Source organism: Jaculus jaculus, chromosome 14, assembly GCF_020740685.1.
Source record: "Jaculus jaculus isolate mJacJac1 chromosome 14, mJacJac1.mat.Y.cur, whole genome shotgun sequence".
Classification (NCBI taxonomy): Eukaryota; Metazoa; Chordata; class Mammalia; order Rodentia; family Dipodidae; genus Jaculus; species Jaculus jaculus.
The window spans coordinates 11,830,586-11,849,154 of record NC_059115.1 but is presented as its reverse complement, the minus strand read 5'-3'; the positions used below and the strand labels follow the sequence as shown (position 1 = coordinate 11,849,154).

Genomic DNA, 18,569 nt, shown 5'->3' with positions numbered 1-18,569 from the left:
TGGAATACATCACTCCAAGACCTTCTGGCTTTTAAAGTTTGTGTTGAGTAATCTGCTGTGATCCTGATGGGCTTGCCTTTGTAGGTAACTTGATTTTTCTCTCTAACTGCCTTGAATATATTTTCTTTGGTTTGTATGTTTGGTAGTTTAAGTATAATATGTTGAGGAGAGGTTCTTTCCAGGTTTTGTCTGTTTGGTGTTCTAAAGGATTCCTGAATGAATTCCAGAATGGGAGAAAATATTTGCTGTATATTCAACTGACAGAGGCCTAATCTCTAGAATCTACATAGAACTCAAAAACCTAAACAATAAAAAGTCAAACAAGATAAAAGCGGCGCCACCTTTTTATTGGGCGTGGAGGGGTGGGGGCGCCACCGAGCGTCCCGCGCCCCTGCCGGGCCAGCCTCGCACCATCTACCGACGCATGGCCCCGGTGTCACTCGACATGAACGCGGCTGGGCTCCAAGTGCGCTGCGAGGGCGACGTGGAGCGGGGTCCATTACCCTTCAGCGTCGAGTCGCTGCTGGAGTCTGAGTGCGGGTCAGACTCCCACCCTGGGAAGCCAGGGGAGGAAAGGGCCCAGAATACCGCAGAACCCGGAGCCTGGCTCCCACCGGTAGCGCGCGCGTGTCTTCCACGTGCCCCCAGCCCTCCACCCTGCACCCTCCGAAAACACAAGAACAACCGCAAGCCGCGGACGCCCTTCACCACCGCGCAGCTGCTGGCGCTGGAGCGCAAATTCCATCAGAAGCAGTACTTGTCCATCGCTGAGCGTGCCGAGTTCTCCAGCAGCCTGAGCCTTACGGAGACGCAGGTCAAGATCTGGTTTCAGAACCGACGGGCCAAGGCCAAGAGGCTGCAGGAGGCCGAGCTGGAGAAGCTGAAACTGGAGGCTAAGCCGCTGCTGCCGGCGTTCGCCCTGCCCTTCCCCCTGAGCGCCCCGCTGCACGGCTCGGCGGCCGCGTTCGGCGGGACTGCAGTGCCGGGGCTCCTCGCGGGGCCGGTGGCCGCCTACGGCATGTACTACCTGTCTTAGGACCGTGGGCCTCCGAAGGCCTGCCCCACAGCCGTGTCGATGCCGTCGTCTGCCCCCGACCTTTCGGGGTCGTTTGTTATTTTAGTTTTTTTTTGTTTTTTGTTTTTTTTTGCTGTTCATACGATGTTATAGTTGATGCCTGGAGCCTATCTATGGGTATGTTACAAAGATTTTTAACTTTCTTAAAATGATGTTCGTTTCAAATTGTTCTCTGTACAGCGGTGGACATATACAGGACTCTCGAAAGGACCAGAATAGACCTTCCTACTTCGCACAAAGCAGCGGACAAAGTGCTCTGAAGTCGGCTTCTTGGATCTCGCGCTGCTCTGACCCTCGGATAACAGTCTAGGCGGAAGGATTTAAAAGAAAGTATTGGACTGTCACAATAAACGAATTCCCGAACGAAGAAATTAAACATGAGATACCAAGACTGCTAGAAAGAAACTTAAGAACTATTATAACTCTCATTAGATGTGTTATACGTTGTCACCTAACAGAAACTTTTATGCTTATATTAGAGATTTTTTCCTTCATTTTTTGAAAGTGTAAGGATCCCAAGACAAAACGCTGCATAGATGGGGGTGGCGGCAGCGGTTTCAGGGAAATGACCTAGGTGGGATGTGTGGAGCCAGCTGAGTTTCAGAAAGGAGGCTGGTGGGTGGGACCTAGCGGTGACCGAGCCCAAGCCGCCTGCAGGCTTGGGGTCCAAACAGTGAAGAGAAGGAACTTAAGGTTGAACCTGAGCTGTGGGCGCTGCAAACCAAGAGCCTCCCTCAATTGGTACATAAGGACTTACCCCGGTTATCCTTCTGTGCCTTGGCAAAGCATTGAGCTTATCTTTAGAGCCATCACTGTCTTTGCCCGATGAAGAAAAAAAAAAAAAAAAAAAACAGATGATCTCAGCTATTCTTCCCATTAGAACCCCTAACCCTGCTGCGCAGGACTGAGACCCTTCAGGGTGCCTGTCGGTGTCGTGAGAAAAAACAAAAACTGCTGTTTTCCTGTAAAAGTTACAATTTTGAGGACTTGTGAACTCACAGACTGGCCTCCCCTGGGAGCCAAACTGGCCAGAATGGACAAGCTCTTCCTCTCTGTTACTGCCTTCAGGCTGGATAGGAGGAACTGGACTGTGAAGGGTGCTGATTGTGTGCTCCTGGTGATCAGGAATTCTCCCACTGGGAGGAGGGGAAGGACTAGGCTCTGCTCAGCAGGCCACGGCAAGATAGCTGTGCATGAAAAACCACTGTCCTGCAGACTTCACTGGATCTTTCTGCTCTGATTAAAACATGAAGTTGAAAGATAAAAAAAAAAAAAAAAAAAAAAAAAAAAAAAAAAAAAGTCAAACAACCCACTCACAAAATGGGACAAAGTACTGGACTGGCCATTCTCAGAGGAAGAAATACAAATGGCAAACACATACTTAAATAATGTTCATCATCCCTAATCATCTGGGTAATGCAAATTAAAACAACAATGAGATTCTGCCTTACCCCAGTAAGGATAGCAAGCATCAAATGAAAATAAATGCTGGCAAGGATGTGTAGAAATAGGAACCCTCATCCACCATTGGTAGGAGTGTAAGATGGTACAACCACTTTGGAAAGCAATGTAGAGATGCCTAAAAAAAGCTGACTATCAAGTTACCAACAGACCCAGTTATACCCTTACTGGGCATGTACCTTTAAAACTCCATGCCTCAGTTCAGAGAAATTTTCTCAACCATGTTTATAGCTGTTCAATTTATAATAGCTAAGAGCTGGAATCAACCCAGATATCCATCAGTACATGAATAAATAACTAAGATAACTACATGGTGGAATTCTACATAGCAGTAAGGAAAAACAACACAATGAAATTTGAAGAAAAATGGTTGAACCTGGAACAGGTCATTCTCAGTGAACTCGCCCAATCAGAGAAAGGTAATTGCCACATAGTCTCACTTATTTACAGCTCCTAACCAGAATCTACCCAAGAAGTTGACATACTGGACAATAGGGAGGGTGAGGAGGGAAGGGAGAGTAAGGAAGGGGGTGGGGGGACACAAAACTGGACCCAAACTGCAATGGTCCCATACAACTCTACATCATGAGAAACAGACCAAATGGTTGAAACTTCACAAGGCACTTAGAGGGAACACCTGTATCACAAGGCTCTGGAGAGGGAATGATGAAACTGACCTTAATCTTCTCCTGTTTCTGTTTTTTTTTTTTTTCTCTCTCTCCCTCTTCTCTCTTATCTCTCCTTCTCTTTTATATCACTTATCTTTTTCTTCCTTCTCTTCTTGGGCACTGACCTGTAAGTCCAAGTACTAGCAGGCTAACATCCACAATGAACTATTGATCAGAGAGACCTAGAAGATTTGCCCAAAGAAGACAGATTTCTGTCAGTGTGCTTGATGACCCACCAAAGGTTAGTGGTAAGACCCTACTGCTGAAGACATCATATGCTGTTGGCACATAACATGAAGAGACATGGTTGGAAGCTGGAAGAGAGTCAGTTCCAAGACAGTCAACACATCTAGTACCAGAAGGTGCTACATGTGGAACTGGAGGAAAATGACCAATATCTGTCCAAGCAACTCATGGTCTAACCTACTTAGCAGCAAACAACATTGACATGATGCTCAGACAAGTGCAACAGTGGTACATAGCCATGGTGGGAAACCAGTTGCTCTTTACTTGGCTAACTGGTCTGCTCAATGGAATGGAACACATAACTGAAGGTGGGAATCAAGTCTGAACCATATCCAAACATGAGCCCGCTCTCCATGATCAAGCTTCCACCAATCGTAGGTTACAAGTGGGCCTACAGCTATTAAAATCTCTCTAAAACATAATGGTTATCACATTTATCTGGTGCTAACTTTACTTTCCATCAGAGAATCTGCTTCTCTTTTTCAGACAGACACAGATCCTAAGGACAGAACCACCCTATAAAGGACCCCAGCTGAAAGTAAGAATAATTGGGGAAACAAGCAAGAGTGCTTTTTTTCTTGGAGAACCTGGAACCAGCACAATGGTGAAGGAGATAGACACAGGGAACAATCAGCCCCTACCAGATAAGATATCCAGATACACAGAGGCTCCCAAGACCTCATCACTGAAGCAGACCTAAAATGAACCCAACCTGGCTCAGGGAAATTTGCAGATGAGGGGGCAAAAAGAATGTCAGAGCCCCACATTGGGTCATGATACATTTCCTCCTCAAAAACTGATGGCTAACCCCACAATACATGACCCATATACCCCAACAAGGAGGGTCCCGAGGATGCTAAGAATGGTACCAACTTGACTGTATTCACTGAGTACAAAATTAATTTAAAAAATGAACAAACAGAGCAAAAAATAACAACAAAGCCATGGTTTAGAGAATGTCAAAGAGGGAACTATCCACTGCTCTTTGACTAAATGAAGATACTATATCCATTAAAAAGCATAATAAAATCTGGGTGCTGTTGTGCATGCCTTTAATTACAGTACTCAGGAAGCAGAGGTAGGAGGATCACCCCTAGTTTGAGGCCACCCTAAGACTACATAGTGAATGCCAGGCCAGCCTAGGCTACAGTGAATCCCTGCTTTGAAAAAAAAAGAAAAGCCCCATAAATGTATATGTTTATGCCCTTTGACTAATTCTGACCTCATGTTTGGTTAGAAAACCTTCTTTGTAAAGATGTAAAAGAAAGTGGGGAGCCGGGCGTGGTGGCGCATGCCTTTAATTCCAGCACTCGGGAGGCAGAGGTAGTAGGATTGCCGAGAGTTCGAGGCCACCCTGAGACTCCATAGTGAATTCCAGCCTGAGCAAGTGTGAGACCTTACCTCGAGAAACCAAAAAAAAAAAGAAAAAAAAGAAAAAAGAAAAGAAAAGAAAGTGGGGAGACCCAAGACTCATCAAAATGACAAGGAGAAAGCCCACTGCTTAGCCGTGGATAAGTCATTTCTATCACCCCTCCAGAGGGCATGATGGATGGAATATAACTGATGCTATCACTGCTAGCTAGAGAACCTTCTCTATGGAGATGGTGGTAGATTCTAAGGGTTCTCAAAACCCATCAAAGCTGAAAATAAGAAGCTTTTCAGACCTCAAACAAACCCTCCAAGGCTCAGGAAACTTTGAGGGAGACATCTTGCTAAATGAAACGAAGAGAAGAATTTATATGTAGGTGTAAGGAAAGTATGAGAGAAAATCAAAAGATAACATCAGACTTGATTTCTACAGACAGACTTGTTTATTGAGAGGTACAGAGAGGGGCAGCAGCCTTCCCGTGGGATGAAGGCTGATGCACTGAGCCAGGATGGGATTCAAACTTCTATGGAGGATCCTAAGAAACAGACTGTACTAGGTGCAGTTGATAAGACAATTGTAGCTGTTTGTGTCCTTGTTCAGCACAGGCTTCTTCAACCTAGAATGTCTAAGAGAAGATACTTAGATGGTCCCTGGTCCCTCAATGTCATCTAGGCTAAGGGGAATACATCTATCAGGGAAGGTGTAAAACTTAATGAGGTCAAACACGTCAGTTGCTTCTTTATTGCCTGCTAGTTTTAGTGATAGTTATTTTTTTAATATTTTATTTCTATTTATTTATTTGAAAGAGAGAATGAGGGAGAGGGTGAAAGAGAGAGGGGGGGTAGAGAGGGCATGCCAGGGCCTCCAGCCACTGCAAATGAACTCCAAATGCAGGTGTCACCTTGTGCATCTGGCTTACATGGGTCCTGGGGAATGGCACTGAGGTCCTTTGGCTTTGCAGGCAAGTGCCTTAACTACTAAGTAATCTCTCAGGCAGGGATAGTTATTAGCTCTTTAGTTTCCTCAATTTTTTTTGTTTACTTTTATTTATTTATTTGAGAGTGACAGACAGAGAGAGAAAGAGGAAGATAGAGAGAGAATGGGCATGCCAGGGCCTCCAGACACTGCAAACAAACTCCAGACATGTGTGCCCCCTTGTGCATCTGGCTAACATGGGTCCTGGGGAATCGAGCCTCAAACCAGGGTCCTTAGGCTTCTCAGGCAAGCACTTAACCGCTAAGCCATCTCTCCATCCCTAGTTCCCACAATTGTTAAGGGAAGGCTATTAACTCTTTAGTAGGAATGGAAAAGATGTCACTTATGGTAAACAAGCTAGACTCATGACAAAGAATGAGAGGTGGTTAGTGGAAGGGTATGACTTACTAGAAATCATTTTTTTTAATTGTTTTTGTTTTTGAGGTAGGTTCTTGCCCTAGTCCAGGCTGACCTGGAATTCACTATGTAATCTCAGGGTGGCCTCAAATTCATGGTGATCTTCCTATCTCTGCTTCCTAAGTGCTGGGATTAAAGGTATGTGCCACCATGCCCGGCTAAGAAATAATTTTTATCACATGGTCAGCAATTACCAATACATTATGAAAAGGAAGAAGGTGAATTTATTCATTCTTTCATCAATAACCTGGCATATATATTAAAACAGAACCTGTGGGTGAATGTGATATATTGAAGAAGGGTTACCATTGAGAGAAGCAGTTTTACTACCTTGGCTGGTAAGAGAGAAAGAGAGGGCTGGAGAGATTGCGTAGTGATTAAGTCACTTTCCTGAAAAGCCTATTGACCTGGGTTTAATTCCCCAGTATCCATATAAATCCAGATGTACAAAGTGGCATATGAATCTGGGGTTTGTTTTCAATGGCTAGAGGCCCTGGCATGCCCATTCTCTCTCCCTTTCTCTCTCTCTCTGCTAGTAAGTGAGTAAACAATAGGCAAGAGAAACAGAACTGTGACAAAAATGAGGAGAAGAGGAGAAGGAGAGATTCATAAAACAAACTGAAACCTATATTTTCAACCTGAGGAGATATCTTATCTTTAGTGGTGAGGTGGGTTTCTTGAAGACAGCAGATAGGGCATAGTTAAAAAAAATTTTTTTTGTTTATTTTTATTTATTTATTTGAGAGCAACAGAGAGAGAGAGAGAGAGAGAGAGAGAGAGAGAGAGAGAGAGAGAGAGAAGAAGGAGGAGGAGGAGGAGGAGGAGGAGGAGGAGGAGGAGGAGGAGGGGATGGGAGCACCAGGGCTTCCAGCCACTGCAAACAAACTCCAGATACGTATGCTCCCCCTTGTGCATCTGGCTAACATGGGTTCTGGGGAATCGAGCCTCAAACCAAGGTCTTTAGGCTTCACAGGCAAGTGCTTCACCACTAAGTCATCTCTCCAGCCCAAGAGTCCAGTTTTTTGATCCATCCTGATAACCTGTGTGTTTTGATGGGTTTGTCAAGACCATTAATGTTTAAGGTTATTACTGTGAGGTTTGAATTAATCCCTGCCATGATGAGGTGTTTTGTGTGCTTTGGTGCTTTTGTGTGTTTTGTAGTATTTTGAATCTGGTCTGTTTTTGTTATTCTCATCTTGTTGGCTCTTGAGATTGGTTGTTTGACTATTATGTGTGGAGTTTTCCCTCAAGTATTCTCTGTAGGTTTGGTTTTGTGTTCACATAATCGTAGAGTTGCCTTTTTTAATGAAAGTTTTTCTTTCACCACCTATTATTAGGGAGACTTTTGCTGGGTAGAGTAGCTTGGGATGGATGCCATAGTTTTCCAGATTTTGAATTTTTCCATTCCAAGCTCTTCTAGCTTTCAGGGAACTCAAAGGAGAAATCTGATGTAATTCTGATGGGATTGCCTTTGTATATTGTGAATAAAGGAGATAAAGAAGGCCACCTCATACTTATTAAAGGAACAGTTCAATAAGAAGACATTACAACCATAAACTTATATATACTAAGCACAAGGGCACCTAATTTTATAAAGCAAAATTTACTAGACAATGAGACAGATGTAAATCCCAGTACAATTATAGTAGGAAACTTTAACACTGAGCTATTGTAAACAGAAAGATCCTTTAAGTAGAAAATCACCAGAGAAACAAAGGAGCTAAACAACACCATACATGAAATGGACTTAACAGGCACCTGTAGAACTTTCCATCCTAATTCGACCAAAGGTACATTCTTCACAGAATCTCATGGAGCCTTCTCCAAAATAGACCATATATTAGGGCATAAAGCACATCTCCACAAATTCAGAAAAATTGACATAATTCCTTGCATTATATCCAACCACAATGCATTAAAACTAGAAATCAACAACAGTAACAACAGAAAACACATCAACTCCTGGAGGCTGAACAACTTACTACTAAACAATGATTGGACTGTTGAAGAAATCATAAATACATGAATTTATCAAACTGAATAACAATGAAAACACAATATAACAAAACTTATAGTAGACAATGGAGGCAGTTTTAAGAGGGAAGTTCATAGCATTAAATGCTTACATTACAATAACATAGATTTCAAATAAAAAATTTAAATATCATTTGAAGGTGCTGGAAAGTTAAGAACAGTCTAAACCTGAAAGTTCCAGTTGGAAAGAAAGTTTCAAGATGAAAGCTGAAATCAATGAGCTGGAGATAAAGAAAACAATTAAAAAGACTAATGAAATGAAGAGCTCGTTCTTCAAAATAAATAAATAGGATTGATAAACTACTGGCCAATTTTATCAAGAGAAGAAAGAGAAGGCTCAAATAAATAAAAATGAAAATGGAGACATAACAACTGATACCAATGAAATTGGAAGAAGCTTGAGGACATATTTCAAAAACCTGTATTCTGCAAAATTGGAAAACCTGGTGGAAATGGATAAAGTCCTTAGCTTGTATCACCTTCCAAAACTGCATCCAGAGCAGAGAGACTTCCTAAACAAACCTGTTACTTCTAATGAAATTGAAAAAGTAATCAAAAACTCTCCCAACAAAAAAAGTCTTTTTGATGGATTCATTGCTGAGTCCTACCAGCCCTTCAACCAAGTACTAAAAGCACTTCTACCCCAATTATTTTGCACAATTGAAAAAGATGGAATGCTCCCAAACTCCTTTGATGAAGCCATCATTACTCTCATACCTAAACCAGACAGAGATCCAACAAAAATAGAAAATTATAGACTGATATCCCTAATGAAATTAGATGCAAAAATGCTGAATAAAATCTTTGCAAACCGAATTCAAAAACACTTCAAAAGCATCATCCACCTCATTCAAGTAGGTTTCATTCCAAGGATGCAGGCATGGTTCAACATACAGAAATTTATTGATATAATTCACCACAGAAATAAACATAAGCACAAGAATCACATGATTATTTCAATAGATGCAGAAAAAGGCCCTCAACAAAGTGCAACATCCCTTCATGGTCAATACACTGGAGAGACTTGGTATGGAGGGACCATATCTCAATATAATAAAGGCTACTTGTAAAGCACCTAAGGCCCAGATCACACTAAATGGGGAAAAACTTGAAGCATTCCCATTAAAGACTGGAACGAGATAGAAATGACCATTTTCACCATTGTTTTTCAACATAGTACTTGAAGTTTTAGCTCAAGCAATCAGGCAGGAGAAGCAAATTAAAGGGATACAAATCAGTAAGGAAGAATTCACACTAGCCCTATTTTGGAGATTACATGGTTTTATATTATAAGTGACCCAAAAGACTCTTCCAAAAACCTTCTAAAAGTGACGAATTCTTTAAGTAAAGTGGCAGGATACAAAATCAATACATACAAATCAGCATCTTTCCTATAAGCCAAAGATAAACATACAGAGAAAGAGAAATGATGCTATCCCATTTTCAATTGCCACCAAAATTAAATACCTTAGAATATAATTAAGAATGGAAATGAAAGACCTGTACAATGAAAACATACAAACATTGAGGAAAGAAACTGAGGCAGGTATAAGAAGGTGGAAAGATCCCTCATTCTCATGAATTAGAAGAATTAATATTGTGATAATGGTCATCCTACCAAAAACTATAACATAGATTCTAGCAATTCCAATAAAAATCCCCACAACATTCTTCACAGAGATAGAAAAATTTATATGGAAGATATTCATATGAAAATATTAATATGGGGGCTGGAGAGATGGCTTAGCGGTTAAGCACTTGCCTGTGAAGCCTAAGGACCCCAGTTCGAGGCTCGATTCCCCAGGACCCACGTTAGACAGATGCACAAGGGGGCACACGTGTCTGGAGTTCGTTTGCAGTGGCTAAAAGCCCTGGCACGCCCATTCTCTCTCCTCTTCTCTTCTCTTCTCTTCTCTTCTCTTCTCTTCTCTTCTCTTCTCTTCTCTTCTCTTCTCTTCTCTTCTCTTCTCTTCTCTTCTCTTCTCTTCTCTTCTCTTCTCTTCCCCTCTCCCTCTCCCTCTCCCTCTCCCTCCCCCTCTCCCTCCCCCTCCCCCTCCCCCTCTCCCTCTCCCTCTCCCTCTCCCTCTCCCTCTCCCTCTCCCTCTCCCTCTCCCTCTCCCTCTCCCTCTCCCTCTCCCTCTCCCTCTCCCTCTCCCTCTCCCTCTCCCTCTCCCTCTCCCTCTCTGCCTCTTTCTCTCTGTCGCTCTCAAATAAATAAATAAAAATAAAAAAAAATCATATGGAAGGACAGAATGTCTTGGATACCCAAACATATCCTCCACAAAAGCAATAAGTCTGGATTACCATACATGATTTTAAGATATACTACAAAGCCATAGTAACTAAAACAACATGTTACTGGCACAAAATGTACAGATCAGTGGAATTCACCTTCATTAGAAAGTGAGATTATTATTTCAGTTCTTCTAGAGATCTGTGCTAGCTAGCCCTCTTCTGTTCATGAACGTTTAGAGCTTATCATTACCAGTGCTGTTTAGCACCACATACACACAATAAAATAAAGTAAAACAACAAAAGTAAAATGCATTTGAACAACTCTTACACAGATTCCCAGACTACTACTCAGAGCTTGGAACTCAGACACATAATATCACTACTGGGCAAGTATCTAAAGTGTGAAATCTTCAGAGTGAATATTGTGATTTCCATGTCTTTGTTCAGAGATTGTGAAAGATTCTGGAATGATAGCGGTGTGGAATGACATCAGGAAACATTAAATCAGGGAGGATTTGGCTTTGTATGTACTATATAGTTTCAAAGGGTCATTTCTCACTGAATTCAGAAATATTCATCTGGCTTCACAGGCCAGTGCTTTAACCGTTAAACCACCTCTCTAGCTCCTTGTGTATATACTTCTGATAATTCTGCTAATGTCTCATCCCCTTTACAATATCCCAAGAACAGAATCAGACCATGTCAGACAACATTGTGCCATTTGGTGACCAGTTTTGACAGTAGATTTCAGAATTTTCATGGTAGAAACCAATTATACCTATGATCATCCTAATAGTAATTCTGGTTATCTTTGGTCCTGTGTACTCAACTTATATTTTATCTTTGTCTCCTCTCATTTACAGTCAGCCCACACTCAGATGGTCCCCCAACAATCTAATCCTATCTACCTGGGTGCCCTTAATCGCCCTCTAAAGCCTGAAAGTTTATAAGAATGGGAACCCTAAAGATGATCCCTTGCCACTTTTAATATGGTTAGAAAGATTCCTTACCTCACAATATTAAATATCTCACACCTTGAGATGAATTTCAATCCTTAGTATGCCTTCATATGTGTTTCCGGTATAATTACATAGCCAAAAGTACAAACAGATACTCTGGTAATGCAGAAGCTGTCCACCAAGCCAGAGTGTTGTACCATGAGCCCTTAGACAGCCCTCCCTCCAGGGGGAACCCCGATTGCTGTGGCCCAACATTGCCCTCTTATCAGCAGGAAGCAGTTAAGAGTGGTCATCATCCCATTTCCCTAATAGTTGTTAAGGTGGCTTCTGAGCGGGAGGATTGAAACACTATAGGATGTAAGCAGTTTTCTTGGCTAGGCTGATATATGGGGAAAGAGGTCTTTGGGAGGTGGCTATATTTTAACCCAAAATGGTGAAGAGGGTTATCTCACTTCCTCCCCTTTCCCAGCCTGGGTGAATTTTTCCCACAGGCAGGTTGATTTGTTGAGCTGGATTGGCAAGATTTCTGGGTCCTGCATAGTACTGAGTGCATTATAGACCAACCAGAGTCTTCACATTCATTTAAGCTGACTGTTCATGGACTCTGGATGGGCAGGCTTCCCTTATTTGATAAAGGTCCACTTCTCCTTGGGACTGCAGATTTTCCAAATCTGGAATCCCCTTCCTCCCACAGGAGTCCATTCACTCTGCTTTTTTTTACTTCTTATTTGAAAAAATCTTTATTCTTTTGAACACTAAAAAAGGAGTTCATATTGAAGTAGACTTAAAGCTCACCCACCACAGGTCAGGGAATTTTGCACAAGAGGGGGTGGAAAGATTGTATGAGCCACAAGTTGAGACATCATGCCCAGAGACATTCCCTCCCCACCAAAAATAACTGACTACTGATCTCACAATGCATAAACCACAACTCCATGGGGGTATACCTACAACTCCACTGAGGAGTCTCCCCAATGGAATGGGACAGGGATGAGGGAAGAGAAGGTACCGACACATGATGTATCCATACAAAACATCTTCTTAGTAATAATAACAGTAACATTAAAGGAAGAAATATATAGAAAAGTGATGGGGGAAAAGAAAAGAAATGAAGTAGGAATGACAAGCAGAGAATATGGATTTTAGAAAAGAGAGAGTGCACAATAGAATAGGTGTAGAAACAGACAGAACAATCATAAAACCTAGCAAAGCAACATAAAAAAAACAGACAAACATCCAGGTGTGCTGATGCTCTCAGGAAGTTGAGGTAGGAGGATTGCTGTGAGCTGAGGACAGCCTCTGACTATAGAATGACTTACAGGTCACCCTGGGCTAACTTGAAACCACTCTGAAACAAAGCAATAGAATAGTTTTCTAAGAGCAAAGATTTAAAAAAATTTGAAGAAAGGGCTAGAGAGATGGCTTAGTGGTTAAGCGCTTGCCTGTGAAGCCTAAGGACCCCAGTTTGAGGCTTGATTCCCCAGGACCCATGTTAGCCAGATGCACAAGGGGCCACATGCATCTGGAATTTGTTTGCAGTGACTGGAGGCCCTGGTGCACTCTCTCTGTCTTTCTCTCTCTGTCTGTAGCTCTCAAATAAATAAATAAAAATAAACAACAAAAAAAAGAAGTAAAATAAAACTATTCTAGGAGTAGTTAATATATCTTCCTTGCTGATAGCTTTATAAAATGCCTATCCCCTCCCTGAATTGTCTTAGAGATTTAACTCTATTTGTGGGAGAGCCTCCTGCTTATGTCTCTGAATTGTTCAGTATGCAATGTCTCAGTGAATTCGAACAGACTGTCATCGGGGCTGGATTTCTGCATTGTCGATGTAGACATTAGCTCTCCCTGAGTTCCAGCCCTCACCATGGGGTGTACTTCAGAGTACTTCCCTCTCAGCCAGGTCCTGGTTTCTGAGTGTGTTTTGTGATTCTGATTTTCCTGCAAAGATTTCAATGTCTGAAGCTCTGATGTGGTCCTACCTACACTTGTATATATCTTTGTGCTGGATATTTTCATTTTCCCGAGGAAACTGCCTGCATTTGCAATCTGATTGTGAGTATGCTTGTTCCACTGGCTTTCAGGCAGGCCTGCCCTTCTAGCACGTTCATGTTGTTCTCCCAGCCTCATCCTCTTACAATGGGTGCACGTGTGATGCTGCAGTGTTGAGACCACTTGTGAAGAATCTCCTACTCTCCCCTGCTGAATGGTTTGGTTGCAGTGACCCTTTCAGGATCTGCTTCCTCGTTGGCCTTGGTAGTACCCTGAAGCCACACCACTGGATGGGTTCCCAGGGCCTCCAGCACACTACTTATGGGTCTGACAACCAAAACTTCATTTAAAAATATTTCATCTTTATTTATTTAGTTATTTGACAGAAAAAAAGAGAGAGAAAGAGAGGGAGAGGGAGAGAGAGAGAGACAGAGAGAGAGAGAGAGAGAGAGAGAGAGAGAGAGAGAGAGAGAGAGAATGGGCATTCCAGGGCCTCCAGCAACTACAAATGAACTCCAGACACATGTGCTATCCAGTGCAATTGATTTATATGAGTGTGGGGAATTGAACCTATATCCTTTGGCTTTGCAGGCAAGCACCCTAACTGCTAAGCCATTCCTGCAGCCCCCAAATTTCATTTTTTTTGTTGTCTTGCTTCTGTGAATTTTCCTTTTCTTACCTGCTTTAACAACTACACTGGAGGAAGGTGCTACTTTCCCTTCCTTACTGCTATTGTAACTTAGTGTTCTAGGTTACAGTCTGTTACTTCCTTCATGTATCTAATATTCAATGTATGTGTATTTTATCTAGTCTCTCACAGTCTGCTGCACACCGTGATCCTTGCTTTTTGACACAACCGATCAGATGTTTTCTTCCACATTAATGGAGTAGTAGGACAGTGATGTGTGTCTCTTCTCCATCTTCCTAAACATCACCTTGGGTGTTTTTGACTCCACATTTTGGCAGCATGATTGCTCTTCAGGTATTTTGCTTTCTTCTCATCAGATATGGCATGTCATGTGATAATACCCTTGGTAATTAAGGTAGTAATGGATGAAAGTTGTTCACACTGTCTAGATTATTTCAATAAAAAGAAACTAGAAAGAGATATTTCCTTAGAAATAATTTTATACTACATGTATAAATTGTCCCCAAATGTATACTGCTTGAGTTTTTACTTCAGTTTTATTTCACAAGTACATTCTTTTGTATTGCATTTTACTGTATTATTTAGTGTTACATTAACATATGTTTAATATGCTTAAATTATTAATCTCATATAATTTAAAAAATATGAATGTGGACACTAGTGTAATATTTCTTTTCGGGTATTTTTATGCTTTCATACATGCCTATGGTGTAAGGCCATACTACCCTCAACATGTCTGATCTTGGCATGTATATGCCTCTGTGTTTTAAAGTGATTTGAAATGTTTCTTCTAAGAATTATAACTGTAGGCAATTGAGGCACTATTTTAACTTAATTGTGAGTATTATGAACTATGATATCTAATTTTGTTCATTTTCAACAATAATATGAAACATTTATTTATTTATTTGGAAATATTTATATTTTGGGTCAAAATGTTAATCAGATCATTTCTACAACTCAGTACAGTATTTAACCTTTACTCTTATATTTAAACACTTCTATTTTAATAAATAAGGAAGTATAGGCCATGCAGTTTCTGCATCTTGCCTCTTTCATGTGGAATGCTTTATAGAGGACATGTAACATCTGTGCATGAAGATCCCCTTCACTCTTCCCTGTAGCCATGGACAACTCTACTCTGTACCCATTCACCTTGATAGTAAATAGAGGCTGTTTTCAATAGATATCTTCACTCAATGACTTTGTATGAATGAGCAAATGTTTTATGTCAGTATAAAGTGAGATATATATAGATAGGTGTAGATATAGTATGAGGTGAAACTTGAGGGACATAGATATGGTAGAACATTTATTTTCATTTGTTTAACTCATTATTGTTCTGACTTCATTCAAACCAGTGTCTTGTACCAATGAAATGTCTTCTGCCAGTTTAGACGTGGGGATTATCTTCCTCATTCGGACTGCAAGAGACTTCATGGGAAATATATTTCTTCTCTGTCTCTGTAACTTTACTCTGCTCACTAGACACTACTTGAGACCCACGGATTTAATTCTTAATCAACTGGTCTTTGCCAGTTTCATGATCCTTTCCTCTACAGATATACATCTCAGACATTAGCAACTTTTGGATGGAAATATTTCCTAGATGATGTTGGATGCAAATTTGCCTTCTATTTTCACAGAGTGGGCACAGGTGTTTCTTTCAGTATAGTCTATCTTCTCAATGGATTTAAGGGTATTAATCTGGGCCCCGGCATTTGAAGGTGGATTCAGCTCAAGATTAGATCCGTAAAGTTCATTGGCTCTCCTGTTTCCTCTGCTGGATCCCACACCTCTTGAAAACGTCATGTTCCTTTGTAATAGTGAATGGACCACTGACAAAGAAAAATCTCAATGTAGAAATCAATAAAAAGTATTGTTCCTGGAAAATTCCAGGCTGAAAGATATTTTTCACAGTCATATATTTTATCTTGTACTTAATGACCCTAGGTGTAATGGCCTGGCTCAGTGTCCACACGGTCTTTGCCCTGCACAGAAACAAGGAATGAGTCCAACACATTCACAGCTACAGAGTATCCAAACCCAAATGGTCCCATGAGGAAAGAGCCCACATGCATTATTCTGATTCTGGTGAGTACCTTTGTTACCTTTTATTAAGTCTGTACAATTTTGACTATTTGGGTGACCCTAATTGCAAATTTTGGCCAGTGGGTAGTAAATAGCTCTGTTCTGATGGCCCCATGCTTTCCAGTATTCAGCCCCTTTGTGCTCATCATCAATGACACCAGACTTTCTTGGTTCTTATTTGCCTGTAGGAGGAAGAAAACTGTGACAACACAGTAATATATACCTGTTTTCCTGCGTTCACATGGTCAGGTCAACCTTTGTTAGTATTTGGGACTTGGACATCAGGAACACATGAAGCTCTCTCATATAATGGCAGAAAAGTTCCTTTCTGAATCAATTTTCATGTACATAAAAATCACATTTATACATAAGAAAAGATTCCTCTTTTTTTGTTTTTGTTTTTGGAGGTGGGGTTTTACCTCTAGTCTAGGCTGAGCTGGATTTTACTATGTAGTCTCAGGCTGGCCTTGAACTCACAGTGATCCTCCAACCCCTGCCTCCTGAGAGCTGGGATTGAAGGCATATGCCACCACACCTGACCTAAGATTCCTCATTTTAAACCTTAGAAGTTTAGTGACATTCAGGGCATTTAAAAAATCAGAGAGTAGTAGTGATTTCTGAGTTTAAGGTTCTAGAAAAATCATCTGAACTCTCATGTAAATAGTTAAAAATATTTTTGCTACTTGTGTTTGGTCCTTTTTAAAAGTCATGTATTGGTAAAGCATGTTTACAAGGGGAAAATCACTTGGAAAGACTTATGCAAGGAAGATGTTTGCAGCCTCAAGGAAGTGAGGTAAGTGCTGTGGGTGTAAAGAACAGGAACATAGGGAGGTCAGCAGCAGAGGAAGGTTACTGGCCATCACTTAGGCCAGGCCAAGATATCAGAATTTTTAAGAGATATGAGAGGGCTTTAAAAAGTGAGTGAAGGATCTTTTCAGGACTTCCAGGTAAGGTGGTAGCACAGAAGCCACAACAAACCAGCTGTGGTGGTCTGATTCTCGTGCCCCCCATAAACTTAGGTGTTCTGAATGTTAGGTTCCCAGCTGATGGAGATTTGGGAATTCACACCTTCAGGAGGCAGTGTTATTGTTGGGGGCAGGTTTATGGGTTTTATAGCCAGTTTCCCCATGGCAGTGTTTGGCACACTCTCCTGTTTCTATTGTCCCACTTTATGGTGGCCACCCAGTGATGTCCACCCTCTGCTCATGTCATTGTTTTTCCTGCCATTGTGGAGCTTCGCCTTGAGCCTGTAAACCAAAATAAACCTCTTTTGCCCAGAAGCTACTCTTGGTTAGGTGATTTCTACCAGCAATAAGAACCTCCTGATTGCAACAGGAAAGTGGTACCGGGGAGTGGGATTGCTGCTAGACACCTGACTGTGTGGCTTCAGCCTTTTGGAGGTTATTTTCAAGAGGAATGTAGAAGGATTTGAAAACTTGGCCTAAGAGACGCCTTGCAGTGCTGTAAGTACAGCTTGATGGACTATTCTGGTCAGAGTTGAAAGATCTGAATGCAGTAAGAACTATGGACTGTGAGATTTGGCTTATGAGGGTGAGAAAGAGCTTTGCCTGGACTGGGCTAGCAGTTTATGTGGGAACCTTGCTGTTATGACTGGATCCTAAGAATATGTGCAGGGTTGTTTTGTATAGAAACGAACTGGTGTGAGCAGAGGGATATGGCACAGAAAAAAAAAAAGAAAAATATTTGGGTGAATTGCTGCCCATTCAGCTGCAGTTGAGAAATTACAACCTTTGAGATTGGGCCAGCTGACCTGCGTTGGGCCAACAGGAAGAATGTAAACTCTTTTGAAGGGGCCTGAATGTTCAAGGGGTGTCCTGTTCTTCAAAGTCTGCTTTGTTCCCCCCGGATTAACAAATTGGCACCCTACCTGGTATCGTGGAGTATAAGAAATGCTATAAAGAGGCTCACTTAGTTTGCAACATGGACTTGTGTTTTGAAATGGCCATGGGCAGTGTGAAGCAGGTTTGCTGGATGCCTGCCTGCATGGAGACCCTTTGGGAACATGAGGATGAACCATGGTTTGCACTGGAGACCCAGTGGAGATGTAAGGACCATGAGATGGCTGCTAAGGAAAGCTGCTGGTCCCAGTGAAGTTTTCCAGGACTGTGAGTAGCCTAGCTGGAGGGGCAGAATTGGAATGCCAAAGACTTATTGCTGGTTAGAATTATTGGATTTGGAGATTTGTCACTAGCTAGAGTAGCTGGACTTGAAGCTCTAGAATTTGATGTTTGCCCTGTTGGTTTTAAATCTTGTATTGGTTGAATATTTCTTTTTTTTTTAATTTTTATCAAACAAATACTATTTGACATAAGGTAACAGACAACACCAAACACAATTATAGTGGGGGATTTCAATACCTAACTGTCATCAATTT

The 18,569-nt window shown here is 41.5% G+C and overlaps 2 protein-coding genes across 2 annotated transcripts in view; both read left to right on the top strand.

The window, feature by feature from the left end:
- Positions 1-18,569, top strand: part of LOC101617395 (zinc finger protein 548) — a 473,530-nt gene that overhangs the window by 94,552 nt on the left and 360,409 nt on the right.
- Positions 425-1,036, top strand: LOC123454723 (homeobox protein MSX-3-like). The gene has a single exon (XM_045133709.1). The coding sequence runs from the start codon at positions 425-427 to the stop codon at positions 1,034-1,036; it is 612 nt and encodes a 203-aa protein (XP_044989644.1).

What these genes read in the sequence shown, in the direction of transcription:
- LOC123454723 (XM_045133709.1), top strand. Translation starts at nt 425, where the DNA reads ATGGCCCCGGTGTCACTCGACATGAACGCGGCTGGGCTCCAAGTGCGC.